The sequence below is a fragment of the Cetorhinus maximus genome, chromosome 11, assembly GCF_964194155.1.
Source record: "Cetorhinus maximus chromosome 11, sCetMax3.hap1.1, whole genome shotgun sequence".
In the NCBI taxonomy this organism is placed as follows: domain Eukaryota; kingdom Metazoa; phylum Chordata; class Chondrichthyes; order Lamniformes; family Cetorhinidae; genus Cetorhinus; species Cetorhinus maximus.
The window spans coordinates 91,866,071-91,881,698 of record NC_135889.1 but is presented as its reverse complement, the minus strand read 5'-3'; the positions used below and the strand labels follow the sequence as shown (position 1 = coordinate 91,881,698).

The 15,628-nt window shown below is 40.0% G+C and overlaps 2 protein-coding genes across 27 annotated transcripts in view; both read right to left on the bottom strand.

The window, feature by feature from the left end:
• The window catches only part of ubxn4 (UBX domain protein 4), a 35,743-nt gene extending 29,017 nt beyond the window's left edge, over positions 1–6,726 (bottom strand). Inside the window, exons 1-3 of the mRNA XM_078552476.1 lie at positions 6,501–6,726; positions 290–392; positions 133–161 (exon numbers count right to left, since the gene is read on the bottom strand). Coding sequence (XP_078408602.1) covers positions 133–161; positions 290–392; positions 6,501–6,582 — 214 coding nt within the window. The 5' untranslated portion in view covers positions 6,583–6,726. The remainder of the gene's footprint in view (positions 1–132; positions 162–289; positions 393–6,500) is intronic.
• Positions 6,727–14,101: 7,375 nt separating this feature from the next.
• The window catches only part of r3hdm1 (R3H domain containing 1), a 137,710-nt gene continuing 136,183 nt past the window's right edge, over positions 14,102–15,628 (bottom strand). For 25 of the 26 annotated variants that reach the window (XR_013577987.1, XM_078552433.1, XM_078552448.1 and 22 more), the window contains one exon: positions 14,102–15,364. Coding sequence is in view for 25 of the 26 variants with exons in the window: in XM_078552433.1 (XP_078408559.1) it covers positions 15,027–15,364 (338 nt within the window). In the remaining variant the exon portion in view is untranslated. The remainder of the gene's footprint in view (positions 15,365–15,628) is intronic. The other variant, XM_078552451.1, reaches the window with a different exon arrangement.

Below are 15,628 nucleotides of genomic sequence, written 5' to 3'. Positions count from 1 at the left end.
CATGTAGTTCTGGCATTCAGCTCCAAAGAGCTGGAGATCCCTGAATTACAGTACCTCAAAAAAAATGTACTTTTATGCATATTACACTTCTACTTTCAAGAAGAGATTGATTAAACAATATTGAAAGGATACAGATTTGAGAAAACTGCACACATGTTTCACTGTAGAAAAAAAAGTAATAAACACCTTTATCAAATATTATGTTATATATTTATTTTAAAACATCACAATGACAGTAAATCCAAACAAAAGCAACATTAGGCAAACTATCTACATTTGAGACACTTGCCTTTTAGCATCTATTTTAATAGCAACAAAAGAGTTTACAGTTGCTTCTGCTACTTCTTCAGCCTCCCAACTTGCAGCCATCCGTGTTGATTGTTCATCATCCCCTAAAAATAAAAATAATCAGCATTCAGAACATACCAGAGATGCCTTTTCTGAACAACACGTGCAGTTCATGTCCACTTTCAAATCAGATCAATATATACTCTTGATCATGCTTAATGTGCTCTTATACACCTATCCATTTACAGCATATCTGAACGATGCATCAGATCAATTTCAATATATTCTGTAGATGTGAAATGTAAAATTACTTCAAAGTTATACTTAAAATGCCTACAATCTCCTGCAGGAAAACTAAGAGGGAATCCAAAATAGAACAGTGCCAATATATCCTTTCATTTGGTACTTGGGAATGCTTTCAAAGACAGGATTTCTTTAGTTTGAAAGTCTGAGAAAAACAATTGTATTAAAGATAAATGGAAACAACAAAAAAAAAGTTTAAAACAAAATACTCCAGGTACTGGAAAGCTGATACAAAGCATAAAATGCTGGAACAATTATCTATAAAGAAAGGAAAAATACTTGAAATGTAAACATTTGTCTTTGTTAAAATGCTGCCCAAGTATTTACAGAATTTTCTGTTTTTATTTAGTGATAAAAAAAAGCTATCGTTCCTTGCTTATTATGATTTTCAACTTAAAAGAGACACAGAAATCCTGAAGCCAAATACCATTAATGGCAACACAAACTAAATACCTCAAGTATCTTGATAATAGATGCTCAAACTAGAGGCCGCCTTCAAATAATGATGAGGTACCAACACACTATTATCATAAACATACTGATGGCCCCAAAAAGTGTATTTATTAATTATAATAAAAGCATAGCTAACAGCCTGAAATAGGGCTCCACTAGATCACTCTGATGTTCTGATCTAAGGGGAAACAGACCTGGGATTTGTAATTGGCTAGCATTTTTGTTTGTCTCAGTGAAACCCTCTTGATCTCATATATATTCCAGGGTCTGGGTGTGGAAACGTGCTGGGGACCTAGAGAATGTGGGAGTCAGTCCACGACTTGTCAAAAAATTTTTAAAAAGCACTTGGCACAGTGCATTGCAGAGGTCTTGTGGTGCACTGCCTCTGAGCCAGAAGCTCCAGGTTCAAGTCCCACTCCAGGACTTGATGGCCAAGGAAGCTGCATTCATAACAAGGCCAAACGGGTTGAGTATCAATTTGTAAATCTTTCTAATGCTTGCCAATCGCAGGTGCCAAGTGTGGGAGAGATTCCTGGTCTGCCATGGGATGGAAAGAAATTGGAGGCTACCATCACTATCCATAGCCCCAGGCTATAACATACATGTAAACGTGTATGTTGCCAAAGCAACTTGGGAGTCCAGTTGGCTGGACGGCTGGTGTGGGATCAGAGTGCTGTCAACAGCACATGGTTCGATCCCTGTTCCAGCTGGGGTGGGTTCGAGACCTACCTCCTTGATGTATCCATGTTGGTTGGACCTGCCTTTGGGCAGAGAACTCAAGAAGAAGAACAGCGCATAGTAATATTCAAGAGTGCTTACACAGGCCCCTCAAACATGGTCATTAAGTTCTATTAGACGGCTCCTTTTTCTAGCAGCAAATGGTGGGAAACATTGCAAAGATGTGCTTCCCTCATTAGTTTATCTTATGGGTGTACAAAAAGTCTGCTGTTGGATTTGGTTGGCAGAAAGTAGCCAGGAAAGGGGCATGTAACAAATTAGTTTGCTTTCTCCATCCCCCTGCCCCAGACTTGCTGAAAAAGTAGTAACCAAAAGTGAAAGACCTAGCCAAACTAGTATTACTCAAGGAGAAATTGTATTTATAAAGCACTGTTAATTTAGGAATACATCTCAAGGTGCTTCAGAGGAATTTAAACAAAGAAAAATGACACTGAGCCAAAGAAGATGGTAGTTGGAAAGGAAAGTAAAAGTCTGATCAAAGAAGTGGACTTTAATGAGTTTTAAAGGATGGAGAGAGGCAGAGATGTTTAGAAAGAGCTAAAAGTACAACCACTAATGGTGTAAAGGTCAGAGAGGAGGAACACAGTTCTTAAGAAATTTGTAGGGCTGGAGGAAGTTACAGAGGTTGGCAACTGTGAAGCCATGGGGAAATTTGAAAATAAGAATGAGAATTATAAATTTGAGTTGCTGGTGGACCAGGAGCCAGGTAGATCTGTGTGTACAGGATTGATGGCGAATGGGATTAACACTAAAGGAGATCTGACAGAGACTGGGAAAACACCAAGAAAGACACCTAAAACAATTCAGAACTGTGTTATTTCATTTTTTGTTAAGTTCAATTTCATTTTTTGTTAAGTTCAAAGGAAGCTCTGAAGTATTAAAAGCAGTTAATCTGAAAATTTTCTAAACATTATTGGTGGGTAAGGTTTTAGAACCAATGATCAACACTCAAGGAGCTTGACACCATCCAGGACAAAGCAGTTTGCTTGATTGGCACCACATCCACAAACATTCATTCCCTCCACCATCGACGCACGGTAGCAGCAGTGTGTACCATCTACAAGATCCACTGCAGGAATTCACCAAGGCTCCTTCGACAGCACCCTTCAAAACCACAACCTCTACCATCTAGAAGGACAAGGGCAGCAGATAGATGGGAACACCTGGAAGTTCCCCTCCAAGCCACTCACCATCCTGACTTGGTAATTATTGCCGTCCCTTCACTGTTGCTGGGTTAAAATCCTGGAACTCCCTTCCTAACAGCACTATGGTTGTACCTACACCACATGCACTGCAGGGGTTCAAGAAGGCAGCTCACCACCACCTTCTCAGGGGCAAATAGGGATGGGAAATAAGTGCTGGCCCAAGCCAGCGAAGCCCACATCCCGTGAATTAATCTTTAAAAAATTCACAGGGAAAAAAAACAACAGGCACTTGGAGAGGTTTGAGTTAAGGAGATCCAGCATGTATTTGTAAAATTTAGATTAGTCAAGCATGATCTGCTTGATCTTTTTGCTGAAGTAACTGAGAAGGTTGATGAAGGAAATACAATGGATGTTGTCCGACAAAATAGCACAAAAATGCTGGTTAATAAAATTGAGGTACGTGAAACAGGAGAGTCAGCATCAGTTTGGCTAAAAAATTTAGCTTCAGGACAGAAAGCGGGGAGTCGCGGAAAGTGGTTATTTTTCACACTGGCAGAGTGTGACATTGGTATTCCCCAAGGATCAGTGTTAGAAGCTCTGCTTCTTTTTGATACATATCAATGACTTGGATATTGGCATAGGGTGTGAAATTTCAAAATTTGCCAATGATACCAAAGTTCGAGGAGTGGCAAACAATGAGGATGATACAAATTGACTGTGTCAGACACAGATAGGCTTGCAGAGTGGGTAGGCAAGAGGAAAACAGATTTTCTGGCAGAGGGGATAGGGAAGGCAGTATAGACATAACACACAGTTCTAAAGAATGTGAGGGGAAGAGGGACCTTGGGGTGTATGTGCATAGATCCTTGAAGGTGAGAGTACACAATGTGAGAGTGGCAAGCAAAGCATATGGGACCATTGAGCTTATGCTGGACCTTTATAAAGCTCTGGTTCGGCCACATCTAGAGTAATGCGTCCATTTCTGGTCAGCACTCTTTAGGAAGGATGTGAGGGTACAGAGGAATCATTTTTTTTACGCAGCAAGCGGTAAAGGCCAGGATGCCATTACAAGGTTGATGGAAGCAGAGGCGATGAATGATTTCAAAAGCAAATTGGATGGGCACTTGAAGGAAATAACTTGCAGGTCTATGGGGAAGGTGCAGGAGAATGGGGCTGACTGGATTGCTCTACAGAAAGCTGGCATACATGCGATGGACCGAATGACTCTATGACAAATAAGGTGCAAATATTTATAAATACACACATGGGACAAATCAGAAGAAAACAAAGACACATAATGAACCAGCAACAAAAGGTTAGTGTTGTTCACATATGAGAGAAGGTATAGGAGGTAGGAAGAAGAACCAAATTATGGATTAAGTTTACTTTGATAGTATTGCAATTTCTGGAGCCAAAATTTGCAAGTCATTTTTCGAATAATAACATAGATGACAGTGTACAATTACTAACGATATACAGCTAAGACTGTAATATCAATTTGAGAGTTGAATATCAAGGTGAAGCCTTGTACCTGCTGTGCTGACTCTGGAGAAAAGTTATATTAACTGTGGTGATTACTCTCATAACTATGCTACCTTTTATATGCTTCAAGTTAGGAAAATTAAGTTGTGTTAAAGATAAAACTTTATGTTACAGTTCATTTCTTGATCTCTGGTGAGGCATAAGTGAAATGGCTTTCTTTGCTCAAGCTATTGGCGGATATTTTTTAATTGTTAATCTGTTTATCTTAATGCATAACAAATTAAGCAAGTTAAATAGGACAGCATGTTTTCAATCATGAACATTCAAAGGTCAAATTTAGATACATTTTCAACATCAGCTGTAGACATTGCAATTGTGCAGCAAATTTATCCCTATGCTTTGAGTCCAAAATTTGAATTTCCAGGGTTGAGGTGCACATTAAATATCCTATACTTACACTCAAAACATAAATCTGATTATTTTGCTTAAATTGTTAAATATTGCTCTGTGGGATACAGCATGTTATTTGCCTTATCAATTTGTGAGAATGATAAAAAAATTGACTCCCTTATAATTCGTACAAAAGGTTGAAGAAAAACTATTGACATCTCAGTTCCTTATTTGTGTAATTAATCGACTGGATGTTAGTTCTCTCTCATTGTGGTGACAATCAGGACGAGAGATATGCTTGCTTGAAGAGCGTTGGACTGATGCTGTCAATATTCTCTGTTGGTTTCAAGACTTTTTTTTTACATGTTCAAATTATGCCAGGAAGCACTGAATGCTTGGTTTATCTTTAGTGTTTTTTAAAAATGTTGTGAAATTTCTTAATTTTCCAAACTCCAAAAACCCCACAAGCTAACAAGAGAGAGCAGCTGCAAATAAAGAGTAAACCTGTGGCACGAGTTTAGTATTTATTTATGTTGGTGCACCACTTTAAAATTTCTTATCCCTTAAGATTGTTAGCATCATCTCTAACTGTACACAATGTACTTATTTACAAAATTACTAAGTCAACATTATAAATGCAAATATTAATGCAAATAACAATCTTCCAGGAAGCAACAAGTATCATCTACATTTTGCACAGACATTGCAGAATGTTTATATTTAATATTTATCATCATTAAACAATATTACTCCCTTTGCTATATTTGTCCTTTTTGACTGAAAAAAATACCAGATTAAGGGTCAAGATAGGCTTCAGAGACCATGGGATGCATAACAACATGAGAAAGTGAAAATTTTGCATTTGTATAAGCTGAAGGCTTCAAGAGTGAATCCTCAAAAATCCTACCTACAGTTCTAAGATCACCTTTTTCAAAAAATACTTTTGATTTTAACTAAGCAGCTCAGAGTGGTCAACATTGTACAACGTGGTCCTTTATCTCCAGGTTTACAGAAGAACGTTTAATGTACATATGCCTACAAACTGACTCAACAAAATATTGACTTTGACAGTTTGGTGTGCATATATAGATTCAGGGAGAGATATGTGTGACAGGTGAGGTTGGATAATAACACCTTCAAAGAGTCACATGAGAAAGAAACTTTACAACTTTAATGTTTATTTGCACCATTACACAGTGATGCACAGAAAGGTGCACATCGTGTTATTTGTGCACAGCAAAACAATGAGGGACACCGACATACATAGCCCTTCCATCCATCAAGTTGTTTTCTGAAGTTTATCAAACACTGTGAAGACTGCCTTTTAAATCCTTTCTGGCCACTGTGATTTGGGGATATCAGATACATAGCCCACAACAATATTTTAGTCAAAATAACAATCAGTTTCACGAACCATGTGAAATGTCTGAAAATTTGGAGTACGGTTGCCTCCAAATATCCAGTGCGTTATTTACACAGCAGCAGGAACCATTGCTGCAGCGCATTTGTTTATAAATAAAAACCGGAAACCCTTTTAGTATTTATAATCTGGTTAAAAATTTAAACGGGGAAGCTAGAGATGACGTGTCCGGCCTGGCTCCGGCTCCAAGGGCAGGGTGAAGCAGGAATGACAAGGCTTCTTTCCGGCTAGGCCGAGCCCACCTCCAACCATCCCCCTCCCCGCCCCCCCGCCTTCCATACCTCGAATAAAAACTATAAAAACCGCGTTGTGTTGCTTAGCGAAGGCGATGGCGTCGGGAATGCTGCCGTTGAACCAGCGCATTGTGCTAACACTCTCGCTCTCTTCACCCAGCCCGAACCAGCGCCACTCAGCTTTCTTCCTCCTCCTCCTCCGCCGCCGCCGGTCCCTCTCCCGTTCACTAGGGCAATGACGCACTGCCCACCTTGCACCAGTCACACTCGCCTTAGCGCCGTCAATCACCCGGGGAGGCGGGCCATGAGACTGTCAATCACCCGGAGAGGCGTGCCCTGTGACTGTCAATCACCTGAGGAGGCGGGCCATGTGACTGTCAATCACACCTTGGAGGCGGGCCCTGTGACCGTTAATCACCCCGGGGAGGCGGGCCCTGTGACTGTTAATCACCCCGGGAAGGCGAGCCCTCTCTGTCAATCACCCCGGGAAGGCGGGCCCTCTCTGTCAATCACCCCCCGGAAGGCGGGCCCTGTGTCCGTCAATCACCCCGGGGAAGCGGGCCCTGTGTCCGTCAATCACCCCGGAGAGGCGGGCCCTGTGTCCATCAATCACCCCGGGGAAGCGGGCCCTGTGTCCATCAATCACCCCAGGGAAGCGGGCGCTGTGTCCGTCAATAACCAGTGAAGCGGGCCCTCTGTTAATCACCCGGGGAGGCGGGCCCTGTGATTGTCAATCATCACAGGGAGGCGGGTCCTGTGTCCGTCAATCACCCCGGGGAGGCGGGCCTTGTGGCTGTCAATCATCCGGCGGCAGCTGTTACCGCAGACAAAGCCCGCTCTGTCACTGTCAGAAAGGAAAGCGAGAAGGTCCATGTTCAGCGCAGGATTAAAGCCGAGGCCGTTGCATTTGGTCCATGCAACGAGACCCCGAGGCGGCCTTTAAGATTTGCCTTTGTGCCCTCTCAGATCTTGTGGCGAATATTCAAAGAGCAGGGAGCGTACATTTACCAAACCATGCCTACCTAGGTTGACAAAGGCTAAGGTCTACAAACAATAATGTGAACAATTTTGCTGGGTACTCTGATCAAAGCATTTAAATCCCCTGTCGCGCATGCGCTCCCTCAGTTTGATGGCGACCGGCGACAAAGTGCGGATTTCCGGTTTCTGGTCTGACGTCATCGCGCGCATGCTCCGGCCAATCCCGATGTCGTCATTGCCAACCATTAACGTCACACCCCTTGCTTGTCATCAATAAACCAACCTTGCAGCTTCCAATTAGGTGAAACCACCAATGCTGGAGATTTCTCAAATTCAGCCTGATCTTGCAAAAAGAAACAGAGTATGGGGGTCACGTTCGTGTGGAGTAAACCATTGGAAATATAATCATCCACTATTTTAAAAGAGATGACATACTCATTAACTATAGGCCAGTCAACCTAATGTTGGTGATGGGGAAGTGTTTCAATTAATTGGGATGAGGGATGGGCTAATAATTAAAATTCAACAAGGACAAGATGGTACTGCATGGCAGATAGGACCGAATAAGAGAAATGTTCCCAAGGGTCAATTTTTGGACCATTGCTAATTTTTTTTACATATATTTATAAACTGGACTGGAGTGTAAAAGGCATAATCTCAAAAGTTTGCTGATGATGCAAAATTCAGAAATGTAGTACCCAGTGAGAAGGATGTTATCAGACCCCAGGAAGACGTGGATTGGTGAGATGGGCAGATTCATAACAGGTGAAATTTAACAGAGGAAGTTTGAAGAGATTAGTTTTGGTAGGAAGAATAAGGAGATAATATAAATTATATGGACCACTTTTAAAGTGGGTGCACAAACAGAGTGAGCTTGAGGTGTGTGCATACCAGCCTTTGAAACTCTTTCGAGTTATCAACAGTCACAGATTTCAACTCTTTCGAGTACAATCACAGTTCTTGGTTTCCGGGAGTGGGACATGAACCCACAACCCTCTGATTCAAAGGTGAGGGTGCTATGAACTGAGCCACAGCTGACACCTCCTACCAGCCTTTGAAGGTGGGAGAAGTTGAGAAGGCTGTTAAACAGGCTTTCGGGAGCCATGACTTCCTAAACAGAGGCATAGAGTTCAAAACGAAGCAAGTTTTGCTAAACTTTTGCATAACACTGGTTAGGGCCCAGCTGGAGTATTATCGCTAATTTAGGCACACTTTTGGAATGATACTAAGGACTTAGAGAAGGTGCAGAGGAGATTTATTAGAATTGTACCATGGATCAAAGACTTTAGCTATGTGGGGAGATGAGAGAAACTCAGTTTGTTCTCAGGGCAATACTCTCATCCCAGGAATCAGTCTGGTGAACATTCATTGCACTCTCTCTAAGGCAAGTACATCCTTCTTTAGGTAAGGAGATAAAAACTATGCACTTTACTCCAGGTATGATCTTACCAAGGCCCTATATAATAGGATTTATTTAGTCTTACAGTTTAATTCTTTTGTAATAAAAGTTAACATAAAATTTGCCTTCCGAATGCTTGCTGTACATGCCTGTTAACTTTCCATGATTTGTGTACAAGGACATCCAGGTCCCTCTGAGTACCAACATTTCCCAGTCTCTCATCATTTAAAAAATGTTTTGTTTTTTATTTTTTGTGCAAAAGTGGATAATTGCACACTTCCCCACATTATATTCCATCTGCAATAAAATCTAGGTAAAAGAGTAGCAGCACCAGGTGTACCTGAAAATGAGCTGTCAACTTGGTGATGCTATAACACAGGACAACATATATGCTGAATCTTAAAGTACAGGAGACCATTGGCCCCATCACACATGTGCTGACTCGTTAAAAGAACTGTCTAAGACCCACATCCCAGGCTTTTCCATACAACCATGCAGAATAGTCCTCTTCAAGTGCATGTCAAATTGTCTTTTGAAATCTTTCAGATAAGATCCAACATCCTTTCAAGTCATGTGTTCCAGACATGAACAATCCTTTGCATAAAGACATTTCTTCTCATTTCCACTCAAATTATTTTACCAATTATTTTAACTCTATGACCTCTGGTTACCAACCCAGTTGCCAGAGAAATTAGTTTCCCACAACCTCCTCTGTCAAATCTCTGTTTTTTGAATGTCAACATACAAGATACATTAGTGTCATCATCAGCTCTCTATATTACTTCATCAAATAACTCAGTCAGACAGGATTTGCTTTCGACAATTCTGTGTTGGCTGCCCCTTACTAACCTATGTTTCTCCAGGTGAGAATTAATTTTGCCCTTGACAACGGTCTTCACTAGTTTCCCCACCAATGATGTTATACTGCCTGGCCTGTTGTTACCAGGTTTATCTCTTTTTTTAAATGTATTTGCAATCCTTCATTGCTCTGGCATCTCTCCATTAATCAAGGAGGGTTCAAGATTGTGGTCAGAACATAACTTATCTCCATCCTAGCTTCTCAGCAATAGATGTCTCACACCTGGACCAGGTGATCTGTGACTAAACAGCAAAAGCAACATGCTACAGATAGAACAATGATCTGATCGTTGCTTGTGAAATTGCAAAGGTCTGCAGTCTTGCTACATCTAGAGGTTCCATGAACATTCCCATCTTCAACAATAGCAAATCCCAGTGAGTGAAAAAAGGCTGAAGCACTTGCAAACATCTTCAGCCAGGAATGCTGAGTGAATGATCCAACTTGACCTCCCTCTGAGGTCCATACAAATCCTAACCAGTACAGTTACTTGTGTCTACGCAACAAAGTGGAAAAGTGCTCAGCTATGTCCTGTCCACAAAAAGCAGTCTTAACATTGTTAGGAAATAGAGATAGTTTAAGTAAGTTATATTTGTATTTGTGGGTGTTAGGAATGAGTTTTAGCTTTAATGTTTAAGTTTGATTTGTATTTATCTGGGTTAAAAGTCAAATTGAGTTTTAGTTTTACTTTAAAAGGGTGTTTGCATTTCTAATGAGGTTTTTATGAGGCAGATCCCTTCCACAGACACACACAGAAAAACTAAAGAAACAGCAGTTTTAAGCAGTTTGAAGCCAGGACTCGAGAGAGACTGGACAGGAGGAGAGGGAGCTGCAGATTTCCCAAAAGAACCAAAAGGTCCCAAGGCTAAAGGAGTGAGATGGAAACAGGAGAAAGCCCCAAGCAGACCTTCTAGTCAAAGGAAGGACAGGGACCTGGAAAAGGTCCTGTTAAGTGAAATTAAGAATGCTGGGCAGAGAAAAGCTCCAAACTTCAAGTTTAAAGAGGTAAGGGCTTGAGAAGTGGCAAGAAGGTCCAAAGAGACAACTGACGGTCTGTAACTCTTTGCTATGGGCATATGAAACAGTGGTGTACTGTTGACAGCTGAGTTGGTGAGATCGAGTGCATGGAAGACAGTTTGAATGCACGTGGTGACCCCGGGAGAGGAACATCGGAAGGAGAATTTGAAACCCTGGAGATGAACCCTTGCGGAAGGCATCTGAGAGAAAGCGTTGGCTTGGGAGAAGATTCCAAGGAGAGGCCATGGAGAGTAGAGATTGGAAATCCTTGTGTGAAAGATGGAGTGTAGTGAGACCGGTTGACTCATGGTGTAACATGCGTTTGGGGGGAGCTGAGGAAAGATCCATAGCATCTGGTTGAGATGGCATCTGTCATTTGGTTTCAGAGTGTGGTATGTCTGACCACAGGGTGCCTATTGGTACATGGACTGTGTACTTACTATGGTCATTAAAGTATAAGATAGCTTTTGTAACTTATGTTATCCTTACAAATCTGTATATATCTTTAAACATATAGTTGTGGGTGAAGGAGTATTGTAATATAGTTCATCTTTTCTTGTTGAATAAATGTTTTATACTTTTGTTAAAAGTTCATCAGCTGACTCCTTGGACTCTGTTCAGTGGTCACTCTCCACATATCTAAACAAACAAATAAAAGTTAGGATCTATCAAGCTGGGTACCACCCTGGGATCAGGCTTGTCCAGGAGTAATTGCAGCTGAATGGTTAAATATTTTGTTACTTTAACATACTTAAACTTTAAGTAGTTAGCTATTGCAACTTAAGTTTTAGTTTTGATGTAAAAATACAATACCTGCTTTCTGAATTTCTTGTGGAATGGGATTCTCAAATCCAATTGTTGTCAAGATTGATGTGTTTAGCATAGGGCAGTTAGAAAGCAATTTGGAACATAAAAATGCACACATTCATACTATTGCCAAAAACAAAACCCAACATAGAGTTTTCCAATAAAAAAAATCTCCTACATCAGGCTTGGCTTCTTACATGAATCCAAGTAACACAATCCTCAACAAACACATATCCTCCATCTAATGTTTTAGTGGACAAAATTAATGTTACCAGATTCAACCATTACTTCAATGGCTATACATCCTTATATACTATGTTCTCCTGCTATATTGTTTTCCCTTCCAATTTGATGCCAAGTGTGCTTTACTCTCATCATTCCAAATCTTTTGTTTTTAAATGTCAGGGAAGTGAATTTCAGTCTGAGGTGACTTTTGTAACAATTTGTTATCACTTCAAAAAATAACAGCTAAGAAAGACTTGCTTCTTGGTGATACTCCGTAAATTCTTGACTTCCACATTTTGTTCCCCCACTGCACTTTACTTCCTTGGACATTTTCAGACTTGTTCTTGTAGTTTATATATGGGACTTCTCTAGCCTTACCATACCAACTCAAGAATAATACCCAAATAACCTTTGGGGTGCTGTGCATTGCTGATATTACAATATTATGAACTGTGAAATTAGAAAATGTATCAAAACATGAAAAACATGACAAAAAATCTTTTTACAAGGATGCCCCTGCAATTTTTTCTATTGAATTATTTATTAAAGTATGTGAAAGGTAATAAAACAATCCAGTGCTAAAAGCTAGTTTCTCTAAAATACTGCTCATTGTCCTGAATGCCAGCAGAGTTCTATTAATCAGCTACTGACATTATTTGTTAATGGTTTGAACTCCCCTTTAAATTATAATTCATTATGTTTACCACATTTATTCTGCAAAAGAGAAAACCCATGCTGAAAGCAAAGCAGTCACCTTATCCATGACCAACATATCAACTGTTCAAGTGCAGTGAATGATTAATCGGCAGTGAGCAGAGTGAAAGATTCATAAAATTATATAAATTCAGGAGAAAAACCTAATCTAATAAATACAAAAGAACTCTGAGAAAATCATCCATGATACTTTCACTCTGTATAGGGCTTAACAAAATTTACTCTAGTTGGAAATTTACAGAGCAATTCTATCTGACTTTCAGTCAGTGTCAAGTGTCATGGTGCAAGCAAGTAGCCAGTGGACTTCATAGTTGATGTATGAAAATCTTAATCCAGAAGTGCATCCTGTAATGCAGATTTAAAACAAATTAGAAAAACACAGATTAGCAGGGCACTCAACTGACACTGTTGAAGTTAAACTTTTCAGTTTTTGCCTTATAATCTTCAAATTCTAATTTTAATTATTTTGTTGAATATTTTAAAATCTTCAACATGTTGGTAAATCACTATACCAAAGGCTCTGTTCTGTGACAAGATGGCAGTATAGTGTTTGGAACAATGGTGTGTTATCACTGGTCTTTCTCAAACTACTATATTCAACATAGTCAACTAGTCATCCTCTTCCAGTCTCTCCCTCATCATCTGTGGCACATGCTACACTTAGTTCAATTCATTTTTTCACCCCAACATAGCATCTCCTTGTGTCCCACATGGTTACCTCAGAATATCAGTTTCATCCTTGGTCCCCTATTTCTAGTCCAAGTGTCATCTCATTCAACTCCTATCAAATCCTCCAAACCATACGCTCAATTCTATCCCTCCCAATTGAATTTATGCAGTTCCAGTGCTCTGATTAATTCCAAACTGAGCTTCAAGGCCCAAATCTTATCTACCACAAAGGCCATGTTCCCCCATCTTTGCAACATAACCTGCCTCCACCCTTTTCTCACCATCCCAAACCATCATTTTGTTGATGAAACCTACATCCAGGTTATAGTCCCTTCCAAGCATGACTTTTCCAATGGTGCCCTCACACAGGTCTTCCAATCACCATCCTGCATAAACTACAATTCATCCTAAATTTAGCATACCATTCAGCAAAAAATGACTGATTCAACAATGCTGTCCTTTGAAGCAGAGCTTTGCTAGACGGGAGTTTGAATTTATAGGAACGTCAATAACACCGCAGTGTAATTAGTTGCCCCAAGCTCTGTGCTAGCAAGTTTAAACTCGATTAAGTGTTTGCATGCGAGTCTCAATCCCGTATCGTGTCTATCCTCACCAACCCACAGTATGACCAAATAAGAACAAAGACTAGAAAATGCAGTGTTGCAAGTGGCACCCAAACCATACCAAATGCAAAAAAGGATGGATGCTAATCTTCTTAGATGAGGTCAGATTGCCAGCTTTTCAATGTACTATAAAATAGAAAAAAATGGACCCATTATCCTAACAAGTACTTTTGCATCATTTAAAGCAAAAGAAGAAATATTTACAAATTTCAGTTCAGTTCTGTAAGCAAAGTTGGCAACTTAATTGAAAGATTGAATCTACAAATATTTGAGTCACTCAGCAGCCAAGTAGTTGAGGTCCCTGGTCAGCACCCAAAAATGGTAATTAAGTTTGCCTGACCCAAATAAAGTACAAAGAGTATTTTTATATATTTGTAAACATTTATTTTTTTCCTTGAACTGAAAAAGGGGGGGGAAAAAAAAAACTTGCATCAGCACACATTGTACAGCCTGGCAGGATTTACACACAACCGAAAAGAAATCATAGGTTTGTATGTCAATAATGTAACAATTATATTGATGTCCAGTGATCCTCAATATTGGGTGAACTTAAAACACTTAAACTTTCTAACAAATGTCCAGCATTTAAGAAATAACACAAAAACATTGCAATCGGGGGGGCTTCAAAACAACAAAAAAAACGTCCACACAAATAAATTTACGAGCCCAATTATTGAGTCTGAAGTTGACTTAAAATAGGGACTGCGGACAAATTTTCAAACTCATTGTATCCAAGGTGTCAAACTGCAAAATCTTCAGGCTTCATCTAAAGGCATTATTTTCACACATTCTTCTTTGTAGATCACTAGTGACCAGCCAAGAAAGATAATGAAACACTTCATTCCCACTACTTCGGGCTTCTCCAAATTAGTTTATTTGATTTTTTAGGCAAATTCATATTTTGCTGGTTGTGCTGGGTAAAAACCTGTTAAGGCGAGTAATTATTGGCTGATGGTATCGACATGAGTTGCTGTACAATGGAGCTCTGGATTGGATACAAGATTCACAAATATAAAACAAAAAGGCTATAAAATTTGTACTGTGGTTCTACAGCATTCTCCATATAAAGATGCTGCTTTGTGATATGCTCAGATACTTTGTTGTGACAACGGTGAACATAAATTAGGAAACTCATCGCCTTTTTTGCTGGATCACTGGTTTTCTTCAATTGTTAGGTCATAAAACACCAACGTTCCAGGAGTCTATACGTCAACAGAAACCATTATACAAGCCCAATCGAAGAGGGAAAAACAGTGGAAGAGACTGCAAGTCCAGTGCAGCATTTACTACTGAGAACTAGCCCTTTCCATAATGTGAAAATCGTAGTGCTTCTTGCTTGTTCTCAGTTTGAATTTGCTGGAGTTACTTTGTTTCAACAATGCATTCTGAGCAGCTGGTTTTGAAGGAAATATCGCTATGATTGTGTACATGGATGCCAAGTCACTGGAAGGTTTTGAGTGTTCTGTATTTGTGTTACTATCGCCACTACCACCACAATGTGGTTGAGTGTCTCGCAACCATCGAATCTTGGCACCAGCTTTAAAGAGTTCACTTAAAAGTTTATCAGCTTCTGTACGACTAATTCCCTCTGGCAGGTCAGTCACCTCCAGGACTCTGCTGACAACTGAAAGACAGAGAGAAGACAAGTTATGCAAATTGAAAACTAGCAACATTAACAGTTTAAATCGTATTTGTTAAAACTTTATTTTCTGTGTATGAGGTTATATAAATGTAACAGGCTACATCCAGAGGTGACTGCAACAAGGACAGATGCCAACAACTTCAATCCTGCTGAGAGCACAAAGATTTGCAGGAATTGAGTTGGAGTTAAGTCACATCCTGATGCAAGCTCAGCTTTGGCATACCATATAATGGTTAGATCTGAATT